This window comes from Ovis aries, chromosome 5 (genome assembly GCF_016772045.2).
Source record: "Ovis aries strain OAR_USU_Benz2616 breed Rambouillet chromosome 5, ARS-UI_Ramb_v3.0, whole genome shotgun sequence".
Classification (NCBI taxonomy): Eukaryota; Metazoa; Chordata; class Mammalia; order Artiodactyla; family Bovidae; genus Ovis; species Ovis aries.
The window spans coordinates 44,888,135-44,914,889 of record NC_056058.1 but is presented as its reverse complement, the minus strand read 5'-3'; the positions used below and the strand labels follow the sequence as shown (position 1 = coordinate 44,914,889).

The 26,755-nt window shown below is 50.7% G+C and overlaps 1 protein-coding gene across 2 annotated transcripts in view; it reads right to left on the bottom strand.

Annotated features, from left to right (window-relative positions):
* SLC25A48 (solute carrier family 25 member 48) overlaps positions 1-24,788 on the bottom strand; it is a 48,275-nt gene extending 23,487 nt beyond the window's left edge. For both annotated transcript variants that reach the window (XM_027970266.3, XM_060416515.1), the window contains exons 1-4: positions 24,586-24,788; positions 21,643-21,686; positions 16,689-16,760; positions 14,221-14,479 (exon numbers count right to left, since the gene is read on the bottom strand). In XM_027970266.3, the coding sequence (XP_027826067.1) occupies positions 14,221-14,479; positions 16,689-16,760; positions 21,643-21,686; positions 24,586-24,679 (469 nt within the window). In that variant the 5' untranslated portion in view covers positions 24,680-24,788. The remainder of the gene's footprint in view (positions 1-14,220; positions 14,480-16,688; positions 16,761-21,642; positions 21,687-24,585) is intronic.
* Between the last annotated feature and the right edge of the window lie 1,967 nt (positions 24,789-26,755).

The window sequence follows — 26,755 nt, the reverse complement described above, 5'->3', positions numbered from 1 at the left end:
TGTATTTTTTTTTTAATAAAAATGAGAATAGGCTGTTTGAGAGTATAAACAAGGTAATACCTATAAAGAACTCAGCATGGTGCTAGGAACATTGTAGGGGTGCAGTGGTCTCACCAGAGCATTACTGAGACCAGAAGACAGGCTGGAAGCCTGGACATGGTCTCACTGACTCACTCCAGCCCTGGCCAGGCAGTGCCCTGAAACCACTGTGGGCAGAACTGTGCCATTGGCCCCTCAGAGTCCAGGACACAGAGTGCTGTCTCCTTCTCTGACCACTGGGGTCTCTGCTGGCAGATCACTGGTCTTGGTCTGGTTGTTACGTCAGTAGCGTCTTCTCAGGACATATGCAGACAGCAAGTAGTGGCTCTAATCCTTCCACCTGGCTCCTTTCATCTCCCTGTCTGATGCTCATCTACTCTGCTACAGACCCTTTGGCATAGCTCTGACTCATGGCCGGAGAGACCTCCCAGTCCCAGTGCAAATAAAGTAGATCATGTTCTCAGCTTTCCCTTCTTGGAGAACCAAGGTGACGTGACCAGGACAGGAACAGAATGGAGCTTGCTTGTGACCACACACCCATTTTGTCACCTGGGTTCAATTCCCCAGAAGCACCAGCTCATTTGGGTTTTTACAGCATGCTGGCTAAGAGACAGATCACTTTCATTACACAGGTGAACTTCCAAGCCCCCTAAATAGCCCCATCTTTATCAGATGAAGGTCAGGAAAGAATATTCAGCTTCATGATGCCACAGTCCAAAGGGGAAATTTAGGAGTTAAGTACAACTTGTCCTTTTCACTTATCCTGGATGTAGACAAGGTCAAGGGGGAGGTTTCTATTTGCCTGGAAATTTTCCTTTAACAAACTAGTCCCGTATTTTCTTTCCGTATTGAGCGAAGAGAGGGATAATGGCCATGTGCGTTAGGCCAACTGCAGGAGGCCGAGTCCCATTGTCTTTTACAAGGGATCCCGCAGGGAGTGAGCAGGTGTGGCGGCCACATTTAGGGGCACAGGGCACTCTGAGCTCAGGGCAAGGTCAGACACTGCAGTCTTTGAGAGCACTCTGAGAGATCACTGAACACTCCTTTCTCTCCCAAAGCCACTAGGATACCACCAGGGTCATCCTGGAAAAATTCGGCATTAAACCACATAGATGTAATTGTCCCAACATATAAACTTTGCCTCGGCCATGCTTACATGGAAGTATCAGTGATTTGTCCCTAAAATCAAAGTTTCCATGAATCAACTATGAGTACAATGTATAGCTCAAAAGTTACTTACTGAAGGAGAGCTCCTGTTAACATTCTGCTTGTTTGGAGGTATAGATGTTGGAAAAAAAAAAAAAAAACACCTGTCCAACCACCAACTGGCTTTGTCAACAAAAAATCTGCCCTTTTTCTCCTTTTCTTTTCAGGATAAGCAATAAGGAAATTCTCTTATATTCTTCTAGGATTATAACATAAGCAATCTAGCTTTAATTGCTTGAAAATGATCCATTTACAACTATTACATCAATATAATTATAATGCTGACCTGGAACATCAACACGAGTCTAAGCTGGTTGTCAGGGCCTTCTGGACACAAGGTGATACTGTGAAGCCCTCAACTCCTTGCAGCTCATCCCTGACATTTGTAAATAAATTTTTTACTTGGAAATAATTTCAAATTTGAAAAAAAAAAGTACAAAAAAAAAAGAGAAAATTTTACCCAGAACACGTTTACCTCTGCACCTATTTTTAACATTTTACCTTATTTGTTTTATGGTTTGTGTGTCCTCTCCTTCCCTCCCTGTCCATACCCCTCCTCCACTCCTCACTCAAACATGGGTGTGCAATTGAACTGAACAGATGCCTTTGTCCCAATTCCTAAACCTTGCCTGGTTCAGCTCCAGGTAACAGTGACCCGACCTGGAGTCAAGGTTTTCATCAGTCAGTTGTGGGTATGATGTGACTTTCAGGAGTTACTGATAGAATGAGAGAGTCTGATAAAATTGGAAAAACATTTGGCCAAAGAAAGCCAACCTTGTCATCAAGACCCAACCCAGCACCAAATCTGCACTTTCTTTCTTTTTCTCCCAAAATAAGCAATAAGGAAATTTTTTGGCCCATACATACAATATACAATTTTATTCTCTGAGCCATTTCAGGGTGAGTTACATACAAAATAGCCCTTTACCCTTAAATTCTTCAGTCTGTGATTCCTAAGAATCAGGACGCCATCCTACACGCGGTGGGAAAAGAGCCAGGTTCATAATCCACACGGACAAGCCTTGTCTAACGTACTGCCCGCGCTCACACTCTCGGAGGTCTCACGTTGGCCTTTAGCGTGCTTCTCCCCCACCCCATGACAGAATCCAGTCCATCAGGTATTATATTTCGTTATCATGTCTGTGTAGCTTCCTTTCATCTGGAGCATCTCCACAGCCTTGCTTTGTTTTTTCTTTATGACGACACTGACATTTTTTAAGAGTACACCACCCCCCTTCTTGTTAACAGAACTTTCCTTATCTGAGGTTTGTTTGATGTGTCCTTGTTATTACACTGAGATGACGCATGCTTGGCTGGACTTCTTCCCCATTCTCCAGTCTCACCTCTTTTCCCATGGAGACCAATCAACCTCAAGAACCCCTCGTCTTCTCTGGCCTCCTCTACTTGTTTTCATTAGTTTGTTTCTTCAACTGAGGTGTAATTTACATCCCATAAAAGGTGCAGCTTGTAAGTGCACACAGTTGGTGAGTTTTGACCATGACGTGCACCAGATACCACATCCTACTGAGAAAATGACATCTTATGCTTGAAGGAAGCCATTCTGGTCACTCAGGCAGAGCAACACTCTGAAGGCTCCCTAGCCTCTCCTGCTTTTCAAGGTAAAAGGATTCTGTGATGTCAACGTGTCACCCGATGAAAAGCACATCTCTTCCAGGTGATAGTTGTTACCGGCCCACCTACTTTAGTGGTAGTGGTATGGACAATTCACACAGGACCACGAGGCAGAAGACAGCAGGCATTCTGATCAGTTGCTCAAACCACAAGATGCTCCATGGCTCAGCTGGGGAAGGCGTTGCCAGGGAGTCCTGGCAGCCAGACTTAGAAAAGCTCTGAGTCGGAGCCTCTGGTAACTCTAACTCTGGACCAGTTTTAGTCTGGGTAAAACAAATTTTGGTGACCCTTAAAAACTGACTTGGGAGGTTGCTGGCAAGCAGCTCTCAGAAATATACACAACCGATACATGTGAATTTGTATGTCTTTGCACAAGGAACCAGGAAGGAGGTGGGTACTTTGCTCACACTAAACTCCCCTCAGCCTGTTGTTCAGGAACCTCCAGGGCCTGGGCTTGGGGGTGCACACATGCCCGTGAAGGGATTCATATTAGGTATATTTCCTTCTAGGGTGAAATGTATTTAGTTTCCCTCATGAGAACTTTTTGTTCTGAAGTAAGGATAAGATGATGAATCAAATTTTTATTATTTCCTACCCTGAATGCTTTGCTATTTGCTTTGCTATTGAGGCCATTTTTTACTGTCCTCTTTACACTAAGAGCCTTTTACTAAAATAGGTGCAGTAACACTCAAGATGTCTGTGGTTTTCTTTGTTTTCCTAAATTCATTTAGGATCAACTCAAGCCCACAAGACAGGCAGGATGTTCAAAGTCAGTAATATCAGCCCCCACTCTGCTCCTCACCTTCACCTAAGAGCACAGGAAGCCTCCACCGTTCTAAAAAGACCCCTCCTCCGGGCTCCCCTGCGTTGTTCGGCCCAGTCCCCTCCTCGCTCCTTGGACCACACGCTGGGCCACGTGGCTCACTGCTCAGCAGCAGCATCACTCCTTGGACCACACGCTGTGGCCATCTGGCCCCACTGCTCAGCAGCAGCATCTGGCACTTGGCTTGCTGGCTCCTGCCTGGGCCAGGAGGCCCCTCTGATGGCAGGCGCCTCTTCAGAGAGCTTTGCAGGAGATGGGGGCGTCCAGGTTTAGCCAGTCCTCACAGGTACCCACACAGTCACTCCTTGGGGGATCCTCCTACCTCAGAGAGGCTGCACTGGCCCAACTACAGGCTGAGGTCCCTGCAGATCTGCCTCTGGCGCCCCTCTTCTGAGAACCCAGGGACCTGCTGCAGCATCCCACGGTGCCCTTCCCAGACACAAACACAAACACTTTTAACTCTTTCCTTCCTCAGGCAATACTGTTCAGTGTCTTCAGTGGGTCATGGCCTTGGAGACAGGAAAGTCAGGTGAAGCACAGTAACTAATCACAGACCCACTTGAAGTTAGGAGAGCCCAGGCCTCAGGGACACAAAGGACTGACCACTCCCTGGAAGGGAGAGCACCGCCAGACCCCCTCTGTTTGTTGGTGGGGGTTGGAGGTGGACACAACATCATTTCTGAAAACATCAGTTTCTCCAGAAAATCCTTAGCAAGTCAGACACCCACAGATGAGGCCCTGCTGGTCCCCAGTCAACAATGAGCAGGCTCACCAAGTGTTCTGTGCTCAAATACCCCGGGCCAGCAGGCTCTCAAGTGCAAGGGGGGAGCACAGGTTTACTTCAAGGGACCCACAAATCCACAAGCCTTGAAGACTGATAGAATTCCTCAAATATCTCATATACATGTCTGACCATTTTTCTCACATGTGTAGGTGCTATTGTGGGAACTCAATAAACATTACTTAAATACACTGATAATCCACAGTAGTTTCTTATCATATGTGTTTTCTTAATCATGGACAAAAGGTAAAGCCACTGTTCTATGGATTGGACTCCATTTCGTATATTTAAAAAGTACTCGTAGGGACTTTCCTGGTGGTCCAGTGGTTAAGAATCCACCTTCCAGGACTCGGTTCGATCCCTGGTCTGGGAAAACAAGACACAACATGCCTACTGGCAACTAAGCCTGAGTTCCACAACAACCAAGCCAGAGGGCTGAAACTAAGGCCCAACATGGCCAAATAAGATAGATAATTTTTTAGAAAGGTACTCATAGAAAAACCAGGACCCCTAGAGCCTGCCAAGGCTGCACCCTGTCACGGTCTGTTTTGGTGGCTTCTGTTCTTGGAGCACGCGGTTTCCCCCTAACTGGCTCAGGGAGTATTCTGGTATTGGAAACACACACTGTGATGTGTCCCAGGCCCTGTGACCCTGTGCCTGACACTGTGGGCTGTATGTGCCTCAGCACCATTCAGAGAACACTTGAGCATCTGATCGGCAGCTCTAGCAGCGGGGCCTCCCAGAGCCTCACCCCCCATGTTGGACGTTCCTCCAAGCCCAGTCCTGTCTGATCCTTGTGCCAGAAACTAAAAGACACTTCCAAATCATGGTATAAGCTTCCACACTGGCCTAAGATGCTGTGGAAGCAGCCAGTACTAGGGATGGACATCCTCCAACAGACAGGCTGGGTATAACCTCTGTGGTTTGCATTTGAACAGGCTGCGGAACCCTGGGTTCACCTCCCCAGGATATTACTGATGGGAAGCTCTGGCCTGGTTCCTATTTGTAGAGAGTATGGCAGTTTTCTCATGATCTAGAGAGTCCATGACAGGCAGATGGTTTACTAGAAAGAGCTCTGTGTTAGGAGCAGCTGGAGTTTGCTCTGGTGCTCAGTTGTTATTTTCTGTACAACCTAGTGCAAAAGACTCCCCCAACACTAGCCTTCAGTCTCCTTGTCATATACAAAAGGGGAAGAATAAGAGGCCTCTCCATATCCTCACGGGGCTTTTGTGAAAATTAACTGAGAATGCACTTTGGCAAGCACAGTTTACCAAAATGTGTGCTGTACAAATGTATTTTACTTGAGGCAAATAGTTATCACTCTTGTCTTTATTAACTTGTCCTGATGTAATTTCAGATTCCAAAAGAGCCAGACCTGCCAGTCTCAGGCAGCTGTGCCCTGCCGTGACCTGCCAAGCCTCCTGTGGAAGACTGTGGAAACCCACACACCACTGAGAGCTACCAACACCAGTGTCAAGTATAGAGACCAAGACAGTATTTGCCCTTGTCAATTGACTGAAAGAACAGATGGGTGTGTCCCTATTTACTGTATGCAACTTGTACAATGGTGTGTCATGTTGTGTACGTCGTCATTAATTGTGCAAAGCTATGTGAGACCACAGCTTGAAAAAGATTCAAACTGTCCAGAACTCAAGGGTGCCTCTTGAACTGCGTGGCTATATGCCTGGCCTCGTCACAAAACGCCTCCCTCCACTTTCGGGCTGCCATCGCTCCAGCCCTCACTTCCTGTTGGCATACAGCCTACTTGAGAAGAAGGCCCCCACTGTGGTTTCTGTGCCACTTGTCACATTCCAAGAATTCCTGCCTTCCCATAGGCTTCCTTCTTTAGAAACTGATGGAGCAACATATATCTCTTTACAGAGCTTAGCATCAATCATTCCTGCCCTGAACTGGGAAATTCTTAGAAAGTATCAGATGGCTAACCTGCCTAGAGATAAATATGCTTCTGAGCAGCCACACATCTTTATGAGAGCAATAAAACTATGTTGCCAAAGAGACAAACTGATGTAGTCAGGGCCTCTGAGGCATAGTCACTGCCCTTTTCCCAGTCAGACATTTCTGAAGGTCCAGGGAAATCGCAGAAATGGTTTCACCCCATTTTGTCATCAGACAGCCTTCCAGACTCAAATGGGCTTTGTGTTCAGGTGAGTGGCTGATGATCACCCCTCGGCTGGCACTCCCCACTGCTGCCATCCAACCCAGCCCTTGTCAGTGTGTCCTCTCCTCGAGGAGGACCCTCTCCTCCTCGAATCCTGGCTACACTCTCTATCTACCCTTCATCCCATCAGAGATTAAATATATTAAATATGGTAGGGTCAGCCTCCCTCAACTTCCTTCCTCTTGCCTCAAAACTCTCTCTCAATTATCTCTGTCCTTATTCTCTCCCGATTTGGAAGAGAAAGTCTTTTTCTTTGGTCTCCATTCACTGTGACCCTGGCTTCAGCAGCTCCCCCCTCTTCCCTCTCCTCCCCACGATGGTGACAGTAGTCTCTCAGGACTGTGCTTCCAGGGTGTGGAACTGCACGGAAAAGTCACTTAAACCCAGCGTCCATTTCCCCACCCGCCAGATAGAGACTGACAGTGCATATCTCACAGAGTTGCTGTGGTGACTGAATCTCAGGGTGTGTGTCAGCACAGAGCACACGCTCAGGCACGGCACTTGTCAGCTACAGCTGTGAGTGGCAGCACAGCTCCTTCTCAAGCCCCTTGATGAGTTTTCTCATTGCCAGTCCCCTCTGTTTTTGCAGCTCGCCGTGGCATTCGCATCTAATGTCACGACTGCAGCTGTCACTGTGACGTCTGTCACATTCCTGTCTAGACCTCCTGCCCTAGCATTTCAGCTGGAGTTCCCCCCTCCCCAGCAACAGGAACCAAGGCAGGTCTCCACATTCTCACTTGAGACTGCCTCTCCAGCTGGGATCCAAACCGTCACGCGCAAGGACGAGCGTGAGTGCTGACCCACTCCCACCAAGCTCTGTCTCGCAGGCTTCATCTGCTGTTTCATTCCCTGTGCAGGTGGTACCACCTCCCTCATCGCTACCCAGCTTTGAAATCCTGGGTCATTTTCAACACTCTCTTCTCTCCTTATTGGCCTGTTGGTTCTGCATTATCGATAGCTCTCTGAGTTATTGCTCCCCTGTGTTCCCAAAGTCCATGGCCCTGAGACAGGTGTTCCCAGCCTCTCGCCTGGTCTGTGGCAGCAGCTTCCTTACCTCTACCATTCCCACCCCTTCCATTCCTCTGAAGGTCAGGTTCATCACTTCCTGCCACACAGCTTTGCTCAGGTCATGCTGGTGTCCAAGACACCCCATTGCCTGCAGAATAGCACAGAAACCCATACTCAGCTAATAATCCAAGCTCTTCATACCTGACCCTGCATCTTCCACCCCTCCCCACTCATCCCCACACAGACCTGCCCTTCCTGCCCCTGACTCCTTCCCTCCATCGGGTCCTCAGTCTGAAACACCTCCCCCTCCCCACCTCCAATTCCTAGCCAGTATTCAAGCACCCAATTGACAGCCACTTCCTCTTTGGAGCCTTCCTGGTATGCAGAGCCAGATTCTGAGGTTCCAGAGTCTTCCACGGGCCTTTCTCACTCCAGTGCACATTTGATTCCCCACCAGACTGAGGGCTCCATGAACACAGGGGCTGTGTGCATCTGATGCCTGATGTACCCACTCAGCTTGGCTCATTGCAGAGGCTGGGAAAATGCTAGTGAATGAATGAATGGAAGGGTGGATTAAGCAGGCATAACACTCAGCCCTTTGCCTCCAGCTGGGCCTGGTGAAGTCACTGCAAAGGTCAGCACAGAGTTAATGCTGAGTCTTCCTCCAGTCCCCCAAACCCTGGCCTCCTGTGGTGTTAAGGGCTTTGTGATCTGCACATTAATTAGGTTCTTAATGAAAACAGACCTGAAAGCTCCCAGATGGGGGAGGAGTGAGTGTCACTGGCCACTGGGCTCTAGGGTGTGACTTGGCCCAGGTAGAAGAACTGCTGGCCCTGGACCTCAGCCCCGAATTCCAGCACGGGCCCAGCAGGGCGCCTGGTGCAGCTCACGCCCGTGGGGATGGCAGCTTGAAAACGGCACCTTCACAGGCATCTTACTGTCAAGGCCAGGTCTGAAAGAGTTCAGGCCAAGTGACAGAGACCCCAGGGAGAAAACCTCCGTGAAGCTGGGAGTTTGCATGAGGATAACTGCCATCCAGCATGTGCTGGTAGGCAGTGCTAATGGACATTCCCTTTACACTTCAGCAAATGCTGACAGCATCTGGTAAAACCCCTCTATATAACATATTTCACAACACGTACCAAGAATCCGAAAAATGACCATACTCTTTGACCTACTCATGAATCAAAGAGCCCACACATTTAGGGAAATGACTGTAAATGAAGGCAACTCTTTATGGACAAATTTGCTGATCACATCACTATTTTTAAAAGAGGAAAAACTGTAAACAACCTAAATTTACATTAGTAGGAAGACTTCTAAATAATAAGTTTAACTGTATTGCTAACATGTATCTCATGTTTTCAGTGTATCAGACGTTGTGCTCAGATCTCCATGTGTTATGCATGGTTCTATCCCATCCCAGTTATGAACGAGCTACTCTTGCTATTCCTGTATTGCAGATGAGTAAACTGAGGCTTGCGCTTCCCAGGTGGCACTAGTAGTAAAAAACAAACAAATAAAAAACCCACCTGCCAAAGCAGGAGACTTAAAGATGCTGGTTTGATCCCTGGATAGGGAAGATCTCCTGGAGTAGGAAATGGCAACCCACGCAATATTCATGCCTAGAGAATCCCATGGACAGAGGAGCCTGGCGGGTTACAGTCCATAGGATTGCAAAGAGTTTGACACTACTGAAGTGACTTATCACAGCACACAAACTGAGGCTTCTTGACGATCGGTGAAGGTAACAGAAGCAGGTATCTAACCCCAGAAACTGAATTCTTTCCATGCTATACCATCCCTCTCAAAATATGTGTGTGTATTTTATGGACTATTGTACATCTGTTTTGAATATTATCCATCTATTTTCGTTTTATAATGTTATTTTAGTAACATGGAAAATGTTCGTTACACTGTTAACAACAGGATATGAAACTGTCTAGATAACTTGAGTAAAACCTCTTAAAACATTTCATCTATGCACACTGAAAAGGAAGAAGAAATACACCAATGTATTAATGGTGACTGTACTTGGTTGGATGGCTACTCTTTCCCTCCACATTCAGACAATCAGGATGAACTCAATGGCTTTATATCTGCATGTCTCCAACCAGATGAGTGGGGTTCTCACCTCAGCATGGCCTGCATTCCACCTGACATCTGCCCCCAAACAGGGAAGCCAGAGGCCTCTGGCCCCTGCCTTCAGTATGGAGCGTGGTCTCTCACAGACCCCCATTGTCACCACCCAGGAAGTGGACTGGCAATTCTGGGGTAAAGCCGCAAGCCATGAGCAATCCCACAAGCCCCGCACAAGGCAGCCTAAATTTATGCATCTCAGCACAGTTGTCAGGGAGAGTGGGCCTGACTCAGAGCAGAGACCACAAGCTGGAGGCTAACCACAGCCCACACTGTCTAGTCCACACAATGGTCTGGGATGCATGGTGTTATGTTGGTTTGCATTTGACTTTGGTTTTGATTGAACTATCTGACAATTTCCAATTAAAAGATCCTGGGAAAATCTAGCTCTCTGTTTTCTTTTAAAAAGCGAAAGATTTAGGCTGTGTGGCAACAGTCGGCTGGAGCAGAGTTGAAGCCACCCCCTTAGAGAGGATTTGGGCAACTTGCAACTATTCCCATCTCTCCCCATTGCCTCCCAGGCACCAAGGCTGAATGACTGCATTTCTAATATGAGAGTGACATGGAAAGTAAGTATGTTTTGTTTTTCTATAAGAAGGGGGGAAATGAAGCACAGGCTCGGAGGGCTGCAGGTGTTCAAACGATGGAAAAGGGTGCACCCTCCAGGCACCAGTGCTCACGGATGCTTCCTGCCTGGGCCCAGCGAGTCTACCCCCTACCTTTGGCCTAGAGGGTTTCTGAGGAACAAGAGAAAGAAAAACCACATCCTTCCTCTACTTCTGGAGGGATTCCGGGCAGAAAGAACTGCCTGGTGACCCATCCCCTGCCTCCCCATCTTTATCCCCAGTAGTTGATCCTGCCCGGCACCCATAGTCACCAAAGCCCCCTCTCTCGAGCATCTGAGGGGACGAGGGAAGTAAGGAAGAGCGTCCATGCAGAGAAGAGCAGCCCAAAGCCAGAGAATTCAGACCCATCCCTTGGAGCCCACGGGCTGTGCCCCCTACTTGAACAATGTCATTTTAGAGTCAAGTTCCCACTTCCCTTCCCTCCCTCAAAGTTTGCAGCTGGTTTGTACATGATGATTCTGTGCAAAGGCCCAGATGTTACCAAAGTCATTGCAGCCTCAGCTTCTACAAAACCCCTGGGGGCAGAAGCAGAAAGAGCATCAGTGGTCCTGAGTCAGCTGCCTGGGCCCTCATCTCAGCTCCACCCCCAACTTGGGCAGGGACCTCGGGCAGGCAGTGGAATCTCCCCGTGCCTCTGTCTCCCCTTTGTAAATGTCCAGTAACCGGGTTTTTGTGAATATTAAACACACTGAGCTCTTCACACAGTGCCTGCCACATGGTAAGCCCGAGTAAACACTGGCTCCTTGCCCCCACAGCCAGGAGTGTTCTGGCTTAGTCCAGATTGGAGGTTTTAGGGCACAGCTGAGGGGGACCCTCCAGCCTTGGTTTCTACCTTCTCTCCACACACTCAGGTCAACTCCTTTGCGTTTGCACTGTCAGATAAGCCCCTGGGACCAGGTGCCGATGACTTCAAGCTTAGAAGGGCTGAGAAAAGTTTTTCTGTGTACAGGGCCTCTCCTGGTCTAAGAGCCTTCCCTGAGTTCCCTAATGGCTAGCTTCCTGGCACCCTGGGAAGGACAGAACAAGTGCATTTTCATTTTCTGTTGCTGCCTCAAGGGGTTTGCTTAAGAACCGGTTTCCTTCTGGTACCACAGATAAACTTACAACCTGGGCCATGGTCCCATCCATACAGGAGTAGGATGAGATGCTGGGGAGGAATACGGAGAGCGCACACCCCCATGTCCTCCCTGCTCAGAGGACTTATCCAGCTAACAAAGGCTCTGCAAGAGTCCTGACGTCCCAGATGGCAGTCCTAGGGAGTTCTGCCCCAGGCCCCCAGGGCCCAGGTGAGCAGGCACAAGTGGCCCTCAGTGTGGCCTTGACCAGGTGCCCAGTCCTGACCTCCAGGCCCTCTTTCGACTCCTCCCACCACCTTCGCCAAAGCCCTTCCTGACCCCCAGCCTGACTGAGAGCCCCTCCCACTCTCCCCCACCCTATCTGGAGTGGCCCAATGCCTGTCTGCCCATTTGCTGGACAGAGAGCTGCAAGAGGAACAAGACAGAGTCTTCTGTCCACCACTATGGCCTCAGCACTTAGCCATAGGCCTGGCACACAGCAGGTGCATAACTATTGTGTATTGGGTAAATGAATCTCACACTGTCGGGTGGATGTTAAATGGGGCCATGCATAAACAGCACTTAACACAGTGTCAGGACACGATGAGCGCTTAGCAGCTTTGGCAGCTGCTAACGGAGGCTGCTCCGCTCCCTAAAAGTCAGGCTCCTGCACACCCAGGGGTGGGGCCTTTCTTGGGTCTGGCTATTCTGGAGCTGCTCCCGTCCTTCCTCTAGTTTCGGAGGCTTCTAGTCCGGCCTCAGGATTCCTGTAGCTCAGGCCTTAGCCTGCTAAGTCAGTCCCCATTCTAGAACCCTCTTCAGGGAAAGTGTAGGTGGGCGAGGGAAGAACAAAGGATGGAACCCAACACTGTCAAAGTTCACCGATGAACTTGTCTGCGAATGTCCCGGCATCCTGTGTCCCAGCACTCTCCCTGGGTGTCCAGGCTGGCTGGGGGCCCTTACAGATACGCATGCACACCTGCCCCGCTCTCCTCCCCTTCCCGGGATGAGGCGCCTTGGTTGTGAAGCGGGCGGGGCTGCCCCCATGAACCGAGGAGCCCCAGTACTGACACTCGTCCGACATGTGGACCCCGAAGAGCTCCAAGGCTTATGGAGAGGGACCTGCTCTGCACCCTAGACCAACACAACTTCGCGAAAGTAGACAGGAGAGCACAAAAAACCAGCCTGGGGGTCAGGACTCCTGCGCTCTAGGCCTGTTCACAATGCCCCTTCATTTCTCTGCATCTTTGCTTCTGCCTCTGACATAGGACCAGATCAGTGAGCTTCGAACTCTTTTCAGAGGGGCAACCCTTTGGTCAAACTGAATGGTACCAAGACATGACTCAGCATAGGTAGGTGGGGGTGAGGATGCCCCTGCCCTGCATCTCCTCAGTGGCCCCCAGCGGGGCGTGCTCTGTGACTCTCTGGGTGAACCATCCCAGTGTTGCCCTGCATCTCCCTGCATGCTCACAGTGACCATGGGCCCTGGGGCACTGAGCACCTAGCAGCTGTGACTCCTATTCTTGGGGTAGGAGGGGCCCTTGAGGAGCATCAGCACCATGCTTGGAGTCTGTGCAGACCTGCCCTGGACACCTGCCCAGCTGAGCAGGGAGGGCAGGTGAATCAAGGAGCCTGGGTAACAGTCGGGGGAGGAGAGGCACTGGCCCAGGATGCTCCTGAGTGACCTTTTGGGGCTTCAGCCATGTGTCAGCACAGCTGACTCCCCACCCAGCCTCTGTGGGCAGAGGGCTCACATGGAGGCCACTTAGAAGGTGGCCAAGCAGAGGGGTCTTATCCACAACATCTGTCAGGTATATAGCTGAGGTCACAGGAAGGACCAAGATGCAATCCTTCCATCATACAGATAAGGAGACTGAGTCCCAGAAAGGGATGGTATCTTCCCTGAGGAGGCAGACTAAAATGAGAGCCAAGGACCGGACTCCAAGGTCTTGGAATTTGTCTAAGAGCCCCCAGCTCGTCCTTTCTCTACAGCCGGCCCTCTCTGTCCACACAGCAAGTGCCTTCTCGTTCTTTCCAACCTCCTTTATCAAAACTGGTCCCAGGAGAAGAGGCAGGCACCTCTTTCCAGCAGGGAGGACATGTCAGCTCCAGCTCACCACGGGGCAGAGTAGCTAGCTACACAGCAGATAAGAAATGAAACTCTAATGGAACATAGATGGCAAGGTGAGGGGCACCCACTTCATGAACCAGCAGCCAATCCAGCTCAAGGCCTCCTGGCTGCACTCCTTGGTGTGAGGGGCAGGTGTGGTTCTGAGACCCAGACAGTCACACAGGGCCCCTCACTTGACTCAATGCTCTACTCTTGCCCTTTTAAAATTCTTACTAATTTGTAATTAAGAGATTATTTTCGTTTCACACCAGGGGCTACAAACTATAAAGCTGGTGCTGACTGGCCAGTCATGTATTGTGCGTCCTTGAGTAAGTATCTCAACCTCTGGGAGCCTCAGTTTTCCCATCTGCAAAATGGAAACAATCACAGCGCCTGCCTCAGGAAATTGTTCTGAAGATGAATTAAGAGAACACATGTGGGGCTCTTCACAAATGTCTGGTACATAGTAAACCCTTGACTAATGAGAGTTACTGCTATCAATAAAAATGATTTGACATAGCTGCCCTGCTCCATAAAAAGGATATTAACCAAATCCCAGAGCTAGGAAGCCACGAGAGGGTCACAGGTGCCCAGACACCAGGCCGCCTCCCAGGCCTCTTACCTTCCTGAAATGGCTCTGTTTGCATCTGCAGCCGGATCTTGATGAGGTCCACGGGCGCACCCAGCCCGACAGAGACCACGCCGGCCACCATGCTGGCCAGAAGCAGGTCAGACAGCACGTGGGGTGGGCCAGCCTCAGGCTCTCGGCACCGGTGGTGGCGGAGGAACCTCTGTGTGTTGCTGAAGACCCCAAACACCACTGAGTTGTAGACGGCGATGCTGGCAAGGGGGAAGGACATGCCCTTGAAGAAGCCAAACACCTGTGAGGAGACCCAGGAGGAGGACGCATGAGGGCCTGTGCCACCCCTGACACAGACTTTGCCTTCCTGGAGCCCACAGCCTGGTGGGGGAGACACCACAGGAAAAGCAAGCCAGTATGTCGGTGGAAAGAATAAGTGGGCCCTGGTGTGAAAGGAGAAACGGGAGCAAGAGAACATCCTTGCCCTGAGGAGGAACTGGCTTCTGCATGAAGCTGTTTCTTGAGCCATGGTGTGCTGGGCCTGGGACCTGCATTTGTCACCAGAGTGGCAGTGTTCCTGGGCTGTGGCCGAGGGCAGCCCATGGAAGCCCAGTGAGCTTGCCAAGCACCACATGCTCCCTGCTCATGCGCCACTCCAACAAAAGCATTCTCTGGGCATGTGCCAGGCCCTGCAGGACAAGAAGAAAGAAGCACTTTCCGCGGGCACTGAGCTCACAATCTGGAGGCGGGGCAGGGAGGGACCCAGGCAGACAGACTGACAGGCAAGTAAAGTATAGTGCGCTAAGTCTGTAGTGGTGGGGTGTGAAGGGTCCCACAGCTCCCCCAGGGGCACCTGGGCCAGCAGGTAGCTGGGTGCCCCTGAGCATGTGCTTCTGTTGGGACAGAGCCAGAGGGAGAATCCCCAAATGAACAGCATGAAAGGCTTCTGTACACACATACTGCATTCTCAGCAGACACCACAGATGTGCCACCTGGCCTGGAAAATCCCAGAGGCCCTTGGAGGAGTCGGGGCACATCCAGGGCACCAAAGGTGAAAAAGCACTGGGAAGCCATTGTAAAAACTCCAGGCTGTACTCAAGCCGGTTCAGCCTGACCTGCATGCCTGCACCCTGTTTACAAGAGCCTGGACACCACCTCACACACGCGTCCACACGCGTGTGCATGCAAACACACGTGCGTGCACTCAGCATACTCCGGACTCTGCCTCTCCGATAACTCGGGACATCACTTGGCTTTGAACCACCGTGTCTTAGAGGACCGCCAACAGTCCCCACAGAAACCCCAGGGCACATGTCCCCAAACGGAGAACCAACAGCTGCCATTCAGAGGATGGAGGCGTAGGACAACATTACACCGGAGCAGCTAGTGCTGGGTTTGCAGGGCTCACCCTGAGCAGACCATCCAGAGAATCAGAGCAACACGCAGACACAAGACGCACTCCAACCAAGGAGGAGAAACTCCAGGTGCGAGCAGGGGCCTCCTGAGCTCCAGGCCCCTTCCCAGGAGGGAGCCTTGCGGGGACAGAGGCCGATAAGGGGGTCACGTTCCCCGTGACTCAAGGAAAAGCCCAGTGCTGCCACAGGCTTACGCCTATTTCCTTTTTTAAAATTAATTTTTATTGGAGTGCAACTGCTTTACAACGTTGTGCTAGTTTCTGCTCTGCAGCGAAGTGAATCAGCTACACGTACACAAATAGCTGCAGTGTTTTTGATTTCCTTCCTATTTAGGTCACTACGGAGCACTGAGCAGAGTGTCCTGTTCTATGCTGGAGGTTCTCACTAGTTATCTGTTTTATACATGGTAATGTGTGTATATATATATGTGTGTATATATCAATCCCAATCTCCCAGTTCATCCCACCCCCACTTTATCTCCTAGTATCTGTATATTTGTTCTCTGTCTGCTTATGCCTATTTCTTTAACAGTTCATTTCATCCTAAATTTTAAAATTTATTTAAAATTCCCCAAGGAGGAGTCTTCGAAAGTCTTCAAAAAGCACATACTCATTCTCAAGAATGGCACCTGATGCTTCTACACAATCTGTTACTCAGATTTTCCCCTCTGCAGAGAAAACCCCTGGGTCCCCTGGTCTGGAGGCATGGGATACAAGCCTGCTCTGGGTGTCTGGGACCAGAAGAATCACCCCACTCCCACCCCTTGCCCCACTCTGGGATAAAGGGAGCTCGTGGATTGAAGTGGCTTACCTGCCACTCATCTGGTTTTGAAAACCTGACAGGTCACCCTGTTTTTGCAGGAATTTTCCACTCCATGTTCCTAAGTGCCTCAAAATTTCTCCAGAGAGATGACACAGTTTTTTTCCTCAATAATATTGCACCCGGGGACAGGGTTAAGTTTAGGTAATACATAATATTTGAGGAGTGGTGTGAGATGAAGAGGGAACACTGAGCCAAAGGTGATGAGCGTCATGAACAGGGGGTGAGGACGGTGACCTTGGTCCCCAGGAGAACCTTCCCACCAGGAGCACTTACACTCTCCCTCCTGTACACCGTGCGAATGCAGCTGAGGGTGCTCCCATAGCCAGAGCCGGCCTGCAGGCGAGCCTGCGGAGAGAGGCAAAGGCAAGGGCCTGAGGACCAGGCGGAGACAAGTCACGTCCCCACCACTCCCATGATACTGGGCTCCCAGCACACGGCCCCAGAGAGGGGAAGGCCCTGCCCCTGTGACCCCGTCCCAGCCTGGCTGGCCTTCCGTCTTCTACCCGCACCGCCTCCCTACACATCCCATTCGCCCCTTGCTAAATGCAGCAGGAGGCCCCTCGAGCTTCGAGAAGAAGACAGGCCAGTTTGTTGCACAAGAACAACACTGGTTTGGATACATATGGTTTTACTGCATCTTGAATACAAGAGCTAACCTGTGGCTCCGGCCTGTCTGCTGTCCAGCACCCTGCCCTTCCAAATACTCCTGGGAGTGGCCTGCTCACCTCACTTCCCGACAGATACAGAACCCCCGTATCTGTCCCCCCAGTGATGCACTGGGCTCCTCAATGGCCTCCTGCTCCCCTGCTCACTCCTTTTTCTATATCGACACAACAGTCAGCCTAATCTTTTCCAAACAACGATGCATGTTTGTCACTGCTGTATCAAGCTCTGCAGAGGCCTCCCTCCAAAATCAGAAAAATCCCACCCTTAACCAGCACCACAGAGGTCCTGGGTGGTGCCTCTGTGGTGCCTCTCACCAACTCCAGGCAATTTCCTCCACACCTGCTGTGCCTGCCACATTACACATTCCTGGACCCTGGACCATCAGTTTCTTCCTGCTTCCAGAACATTCCACCTACATTTCTCCCCTGGAAGGCTCTTTACTCAGCTTCTTCAGCTCATCTTTTGGGTCTGAACTTCAGTGCTCCAATGATGTGATCTGCTTATCTGTTTTGCTGTTGTTGCTATTCCGTCGCTAAGTCATGTCTTACTCTTTGTGTCCCCGTGGACTGCAGCACACCAGGCTCCTCTATCCTTCACCATCTCCCAGAGTTTGCTCAAATTCATGTCCATTGAGTCAGTGATACTATCTAACCATCTCATCCTCTGCCGCCCCCTTCTCATTTTGCCTTCAATCTTTCCCAGCATCAGGGTCTTTTCCAATGAGTTGGCTCTTCATATCAGATGGCCAAACTATTGGAGCTTCAGCTTCAGCATCAGTTTTTCCAATGAATATTCAGGGCTGATTTCCTTTAGGATTGACTGGTTTGATCTTGCAGTCCAAGGGACTCTCAAGAGTCTTCTCCAACACCACAGACCAAAAGTATCAGTTTTTCAGCACTCAGCCTTCCTTATGGTCCAACTCTCATATCCATACATGACTACTGGAAAAACCATAGCTTTGACTATACGGATCTTTTATGGTAAAGTAATGTCTCTACTTTTTAATACACTGTCTAGATTTGTCATAGTTTTCCTTCCAAGGAGCAAACTTTTTTTTTTTTCATTTCATGGCTGTAGTCATTGTCCACAGTGATTTTGGAACTCAAGAATATAAAATCAGTCGCTGTTTCTACTTTTTCCCCTTCTATTTGCCATGAAGTGACATGACCGGATGCCATGATCTTGGTTTTTTGAATGTTCAGTTTCAAGCCAGCTTTTCACTCTCCTCTTTCACCCTCATCAAGACGCTGTTTACTTCCTCTACAGTTTCTGCCATTAGAGTGGTATTATCTGCATTTCTGAGGTTGTTGATATTTCTCCCAGCAATCTTGATTCCAGCTTGTGCTTTATCCAGCCTGGCATTTTGCATGATGTACTCTGCATAGACTTTAAATAAGCAGGGTGACAATACACAGCCTTGACATAGTCCTTTCCCAATCCTGAGCCAGTCAGTTGTTCCATGTCCTAACTGTTGCTTCTTGACCCTAATACAAGTTTCTTAAGAGACAGGTAAGGTGGTCTGTTATTCCCATCTCTTTAAGAATTTTCCACAGTTTGTGGTGATCTACATAGTCAAAGGCTTTAGCATAGTCAATAAAGCAGAAGTAGATGTTTTTTTCTGGAGTTCCTTTGCTTTCTCCATGGTCCAATGAATGTTGGCAATTTGATTTCTGGTTCTTCTGCCTCTCTGAAGCCCAGCTTACACAGTGGAAAGTTCTTGGTTCACATAACTACTGAAGCCTAGCTTGAAGGATTTTGAGCATAACCTTGCTAGCAAGTGAAACGAATGCAATTGTACAGGAGTTTGAACATTCTTTGGCATTGCTCTTCTTTGCAATTGGAACAAAACTGGTCTTTTCCAGTCCTGTGGCCAGTGCTGAATTTTTCAAATTTGCTGACATATTGAGTGCAGCACTTTAACAGCATCATCTGTTAGGATATTCTGTCACCTCCATTGGCTTTGTAGGGTATTTGGGTTTCCCATGTGGAACAGGGCCATCTTGTATTTTCCTCTCATCCCTGGAGCAGAGCGTGGCCCTGGCACTTGGCCCTTTGCACAGACTGACCACGGGGCTGGGGGATGAGTTGGTGGCATACTCTAATGGAGGCTGACTCTGCTGCCTTGGGTATCTGTAGACAGGCAGAGGGTCTGAGTAAGGCCACAGAGAAGCCCAGGGCATATTTCACCCTGGGCCTAGACCAGAGCAAAGGTCTGTCAGCCCTGGAGGAAGGTGACACCCAGGCCAGCAGCACAGCTCAAGCCTCTAGGGTCTCCAACTGCAATAGGAGCTAGCACATAATATGCACCTACTGCATACATGGGGAAATACTGGGCATCTTATGGAACTTATCTCACAGAATCCCACAAATGCTATGAGGTGTGGATACTATCCCCACCTCACTGATGAAAAAAAGCTGATTCCCCGTATAGTTTCTGATTGCTGCTGTAACAACATATGATAAATTTACTGGCTTAAAACAATGCAACTTTATTTTCTTACAGTGTTCTCAATGGTCTATAGAGAGCTGAGCCCTGTTTAGAGAACCCTGGTCACACTGCATCAGACGTAAACTTTAAGCATACCAGGTGTGCCAGGAGCCCGCAGTGAATCCTGACCCCAGCTCTGCTGCCCCAAGCAGCCAGCCTGGCTCTCCCGCCTGTAGGGTGGGGGTCTCTGCCCCAGGTCAGCAGCTGGGATCCCTCCAGCTTGGCTCTTTCAGAGGGGAGCCTGGGGACCTGGGGCAAGTCGCTTGTCTGCATCACCACACTCCAGCACATGTGCTCTTCGGGAGAGAAAGGCTCGCTCACTGCTCTACCCTTGCTGCCAACGTGACAGTCCTCATGACAGCCCCGCTGCTGGAAGGGGCTCACTGTCCACTTTATAGGTGAGGAAACTGAGGCTCAGAGAGGTTAAGGGAGAGAACACAGGAAGTGGGAACTGGACTCCAGGCTCCTCTGACTCTAGGAGTCTGGCCCAGACCTTTCTCAGGGAATAGGAACTCTAGAGTAAATGCCAGCCAGAAGGAAGGAAAATGTTCTGGAGAGAAACAAGGGCCCCAGGCCAGCCCCGGGCTGGACCCAGAGGCTAGCCATGGAAGCTGGCATCATCAGGCTGGTACTCTCAACAGAGATGTTCTCAGGTGGAACAAAGACTAGATTTTATGTGTTGGGAAAGCTTCCCTGTAGAGGTTCAGAGGGAGGAGTGGAGAAAAGGAGGAGTGTCTTATCCTCTACAGCTGACATGTGGCACAGGGTGGCCAGGCTTGCCACGCCAGGGGCAGGAGATGAGGATAGGGCTTCCAAACAGGCTCTACCAGCCCCTGACCAGGCTGTGGGTAAGGGATGGTTACTCTATCAGGGAAACACACTGGTTGCTTGGGTAAAAAACACGGCTGTTAGATCTGCAGGGGCAGGGACAGGACTTGCTTTGTCCACCACCTCTGCCCTGCCAGCCCCACAGCACCTGCATGGAGAAAGCATCCAGGATGTGTTTGATATATGAGCAAAAGGCTGGACTTGTGTGAGGCAGGAAATACCTTCAACTATCTAGACATGTAGGCTGACCTCCCCATTAGAAGAGAGCAGACCTGGGCTCTGACGGAGGAGGGGCCCACAGTCACATGGGGAGGAAGATGGGGAGAAAAGGGGCCACAGCAGCCCCTGGAGGAGGGCCTGAGAGGTTCCTCTTTGTGCACAATCCTGGCGGAGCATTAGATACGAATGTGAAAGTCAGGGTGAGGAGGCACTGTTAGTGGCTGCCTTCTCAGGGTACAGCTGTGGGTGCTGCTTAGCACCGGGACGGGAGGCAGGGGTGGGGGTGCAGTCAGACGTCCATTTGCAGCACCTCACTTCCCAGGGCTTCAGCTTATCGTGACCTGGGCTAAGCCCTTCCCCTTTCTGGGCCAGTTTCCACACCTGTAGAACAAGGGGCATGGATGATTCCAATGCCAAGGGGCCTTGCTGGCTCCATCAAGTTACCGTGGCTTCCCGTTCCCAACCTGGTCCAGAGTCCTAAGCTGATATTCAAGGCCTACAAGGATTGACTGCCCACCTACCCTTCCTGGATTCTGATCCGTAGCTGCTTTCAGAAACCTGAGGCATCAGCAAAACTGGCCATGTTGGCCTTTCCTAAGCATGACCCCCAGGCAGTGCCCCTACTTCAGTGCCTTTGCCCATTCTGTTCTCTGTGCCTGGGGTATCTTTTCCAATCGCCTGACCTTAGATGCTGGTTCAGATGCCACCTCACACTGGAAGCCTTTTCTGGTTCCTTAGTTTCACAGAGGCTTGCAGGAGAACACTCCCAGTGCCCTCGCCCCCTCCCCTGAAGTTCCTGAGAATCTAGAGGCAGAAACGGAGCATTCATGAAAACAAAATCACTGCCAAGCAATGAGGGTAGAGCATTCCAGGCCGGGCCTCCTAGCTCTCCACCCCCATGGACTGGCACAGAGAGCTGGCCCTGGGCTGGCGACCTTCTGGGGGTCAGAAACAGCAGGCACACTACTGGAGGCAGACTCGCTCCAGGCCTCTTTCCAGAAAGTAATGGTGACATGGCTACCGTACCTTGACTGTATCCAGAGGGTGGCCGACGATGACGCTCGCTGCACCTGGGGATCAAGGAGACTTGCTGGTTACTCAGCCCCTGGACTTCGAGCTTGCCCCAGCTGGCTCTCAGGACAGAACAGAGCACCCAGGCACTTACATTCACTTACTCGGTCCATGCCCAGTCACCAGAAGGGACCCTCAGGCATGGGTTCACACACAGAGCAAGGCAAAGAGAGTGGAGTAAAACCTGGGCCTTGCCTCCAGGATAAGTACGCTATAGAAAGGGAGGTAAAGGTGCTGGGATAACTGGGTACCAGTGCAAAAGAATAAAGTTAGACCCTCCCTCATACCATATAGGGGCTTCCCTGAGAGCTTAGTTGGTAAAGAATCTGCCTGCAATGCAAGAGACCCTGGTTGGATTCCTGGGTCAGGAAGATCTGCTGGAGAAGGGATAGGCTACCCACTCCAGTATTCTTGGGCTTTCCCCTGTGGCTCAGCTGGTAAAGAATCCACTTGCAATGTGGGAGACCTGGGTTCAATCTCTGGGTTGGGAAGATCCCCTGGAGAAGGGGAATGGCTACCCACTCCAGTATTCTGGCCTGGAGACTTCCATGGACTCTATAGTCCAAGGGAGTCACAAAGAGCTGGACATGACTGAGTGACTTTCACTTTCATACCATACACAAAGTTAACTCAAAAGAAACCAAAGATCTATCCGGAAGTACTAAAACTACAGAAATCATATACTAAAACCCAGAGGGAAATCTCTATGACTATAGATTTATAACAGATTCTGAAAGTAGATTAGTGGTTGCCCAGAGGGAGAGGAATGGAATGGGGTTTCTCAATAAATAGGTGTGAGGGATCTTACTGGGGGATGAAATGTTTTAAAGCTAACTTACAGTAATGGTTGCACCACTTAGTAAAATTACTAATAATCACTAAATTGTATACTTGAAATGAGTGGATTTTATGATATGTAAAATAACCGCAATAAAGTTGCTTTAAACGTAACCATATAGCATTTAGGGGCTTCCCAAGTGTCACAGTGGTAAAGAATCCACCTGCCAAGGCAGGAGAAACAGAGATGTGGGTGCAACCCCTGTGTCGGGAACATCCTCTGGAGGAGGGAATGGCAACCCACTCCAGTATTCTTGCCTGGAGAATGCCATGGACAGAGGAGCCTGGCGGGCTAGAGTCCATGGGGTCACAAAGAGTCAGACACAACTGAGCAACTGAGCACACAGATAGCATTTAAACAGCACCTGATACTTATTAAGTATTCCCTGCTGGTACACTCATCTTCATTTCATGGAAGCAAAACCCTGTTGATGTAAACAAAATAAGGCCAATCTCAGAATAAAGGGTGACCCAGTACTTGCCGTGTGAGGTGCAGAGAGTCTTTGTCATCAGAGATTTTGAGACACTCTGGTAGCCTCACCCTCCAGGACATTTCTCAAATCATGTCCCAGGCAGCCCTACTGAAGCTGGTCAGACTACTGAAGGAGCAGTCAAGGAAAGTTTCTCCCTCTCAACAGCTGAAAAGTTGTCTGAAGAGGGCCTGGATGTGCCCCCTGACTGGTAAATTTAGCCCTACCCAAGGGAGCCTGTGCAACAGAACTGTCCCCAGTGCAAGAGATCACCTCTGCTTGGGAGGGTGAGAGACAGGAGCCCTACAGCTTCTGTCCCCCCTACCTGTGGGGGACAGACATGGACTCCTGCTAGGTGGGAGGGGCCACCAGAAGAGGAACCACCGATTCCAGATGCTGTTTCTGTTTTTTCCTTTCCTACAAGCCTCCTGGTCTCCACACCTAGGACACTTGATGGGGCACAAACATGATGGCCACAGCCTCTACCCGAGCATGTCAGTATTTTACTTTGTCTTTGGGGAGCAGCTGCATCCATCAACATCTCTTTTCTGATGATCCTCTTGTGAACATGCATGCTAAGTCGCTTCGGGCCTGTCTGATTCTGCGACCCCATGAACTGTAGCCCGCCAGGCTCCTCTGTCCGTGGGATTCTCCAGGCAAGGATACTGGAGTGGGTTGCCATGCCCTCCTCTGGAGGATCTTCCCAACCTGTGACTCCTGAATTGCAGGTGGATCCTTTACCGCTGAGCCGCCAGGGAGGCCCAATGATCCTCTTAGATGGAGCCAAAAGAAAGACTGTATTTTACAATAAGCAAAGTCTCTCAAACCTCCAATAGCTGAACAAAGGAGGGACAGACCGACCCCCTGCTGGACAGAGAAGAATGAAGAAGGGAGGCAGTGGATGTGACTCTTGCCCAAGCAAACACACCCAGCAGACAGCGGCTCCAGGAGCGGTAGGTAGGGATCAGCCGGCCCAACAGTGCCAGAGGAGAGGTGTGACAGTTGGCAGCAGCTGAAAACCATAAGGGTTTCCCCTGGCTGGCGGGGGGCGTCTGCTGCCGACGTTGGGTCCCCAGCCCTGCTCTCCAGCTCCCCCAACAGCCGGACGCCCGAAGAGCCAGCCTGACTGTGGTGCCGGGCTCGCATCCTGCGCGCCTGGCGTGCGGTGGTCAAGCGCCACCCTCACCTACAAGTCCCCAGGAGTGCCCAAATTCAGGTGCGCACCGGGGCGCCGAAGGGCGTGTACGCGCCGGCATGCTCCATTGGCTGTCCACTCTGATGGGCGGTTTAATCATTACGGATCAGGATCCAGTTTTGCAAACCCGAACTTTGAGGCAATCGCAGGCTCTGAGTGGGACTCGCGGCAGCAGTCGAGAAGCCGCAAGACCAGCCGGGCGGCGGGCGGCGTGCGCCTGGGTAGCGTGTGGGCAGTACGTGGCTGGCGCGGAGCTCCCGAATCAGGCACCGCGTGGAGACCCCCCCCCCCCGTGCAGCGCCCGTCGCCTCGCTCTCTTCCTGTCGGGCAGGGCTGTCCCCGTCCACACTCACATCTGGGGGTCCCTCCATCCCTCCCGCCCGGGGGTGCGCTCACCTCCGATCCAGCCCGCGACAAAGTCTTCCAGTTGGAAGTTGCCCATGGCCCCGGCCGCGGCACCTCGCTTTCCCGTAGCTGGGTCAGTGCCCATTCAGTGTCTTCTGGACAGGGCCTGCGGGCAAGCGCGCCAGACGGGTGAAGTCAGGGACACGGATTCCCTGCAGGCAGGTCCTCCTCCACACCGGGCTGCCCCACTCCCCGCTTGGGGTGCCCGCGGGCGGCTGACATCACGCCCCCAGTGGACCTTAAAGGCACAGAGCGCGGGCCGGCGAGGGAGTATCCACCTGCAGTTATTCATGTCTCTGAGACACTGGAAATGATTTCAGGGACATTTTTCAAATGACAAGAGGTAAAGAGGAAGGCTCTGTCTGAGGTCGGAAAGTATTTGATTACAAACACCAAGGTCACTCTGTGACTGAATTATTTAGCTGGATGGACACATCTTCTCAGCTAAAACAGAGCTGGAATAATTGTAATTGAATGCCCAACTATTTGTCAATAATCTGCCTGCAACACTGGAGTTACAGGAGAGACAGGTTTGGTCCCTGGGTTGGGAAGATCCCCTGCAGAAGGGAATGGCAACCCACTCCAGTATTCTTGCATGGAGAATCCCATGGACAGAGGAGCCTGGTGGGCTACAGTCCACGGGGTCACAGAGTCGGACACGACTGAAGCGACTTAGCATGCACACGCATCCAACTATCATCTAAATCAGAAGTTCTCAATTTTTTGAGCTGATTGAAAGCCATGGACAGCTTCGCAATAAAATACAAAGGACAGACAATTTTCCATAACAACTTTAGCAGTCAGGGGCTCTTCTCCGCCCCACCTTCCACATCTTTCGCAAGCCCCCAGGTTTCAAAATCCGGTCTATTCCTGAATCACTGAAATAATGTGTGGAAAATACCTAGCCCAGGTGGGCTCCAAATCGTCTCTAAATATTATCTTAATAATGTCCAACATGCCCTGAGCACTGGAATCAGGCATCTTCACTGTACCTGGGCTTACTCCTACAGCAGCCCTATGAAATAGGTGTTACCACTACCCCCATTCCTAGGAACATGATGGTATGTCACATAAGTTTTACATAGATTTTAATCTTTTAGAAAACTGGTCAAATTAGGAGATGAAAGTTGTCACATCTGAGCTGTAGGTTTAGCGGTACATGGACAGATTTGAGCTTATTCCCAAAGACCTGGCTACCACAGTGGACCACCCAGGGGAGACCCCACCAGATTTGAAGGTCCGGCAGCACCCCTGGCTGAGGGCACAGAGTCCCCTGCTGAGAGCACCCAGGCCAGGTAGGAATTTCTAAGGCCCTGGAAACTCTCAGCCTGTCCCTGGCCAGGCCTTCAGGAGGGGTGAGGCGAGCCTGGAAGTCTCCTCTGACTGCTGCCTAGACATGATGTCTGGGTGGCCAGGTAGCAAGCACACAGTGCCTCTGGAAGTGTGAACCTTGCAGGTCCCAGAAGCTACTGATGCCTCGGCCCCAAGGCTGTCTGGACCAGCCCCCATCCCCAGCAGGCAAGCAGGCCCAAATCTAGCTCAGCCACCTTGACTGAGACACTTCCTGCCACCCCCAAATGTATACCCCTCTGTCTCTGCCCACGTGCTGCAGACAAGCCCATGGAGCCCGTGCTGCCTTGCCCTGAAGACGTGCTCAAGCCAGAGTTTAGGCACAGTCTCACTTCCTCCTCACAGTAGCTGTGAGGAGGCACTGGTGTCAGCCCAGTGACGGCCACTCTTAGGTGTCAACTTGGCTGGTGACAGTGCCCAGTGACTTAATCAAACACGGATCTAGCTGTGGCTGTGAAGCGAATCTGTGGATGTGGCGGCCAACTGATTTTAAGCCAGGGAGTTTATCCTTGATAATGAGCAAACTTCATCCAACATGGAGGTTTCCCTGAGGAAGAAATTCCACATGGGATATGAGTGGTTCCAGCCTCCCAGACTGCCCTCCAGATTTCACGTTGCCCAGCCAGACCCTACTGTTAGGTCACAAAGAATCTCCTGCTGGTTTTACTGTGTACACCTGTGAAACAGACAAGGTGGCTCATAGCGGGCGTAGGGAGGTTTAATGAGACCCCATCTGGTCAGGGGGTCTCATGACCCCAGAGCTGCGAGCTGGGGAGGCATTCTAGGAACAACCTAACAGATTGCCCTTGAC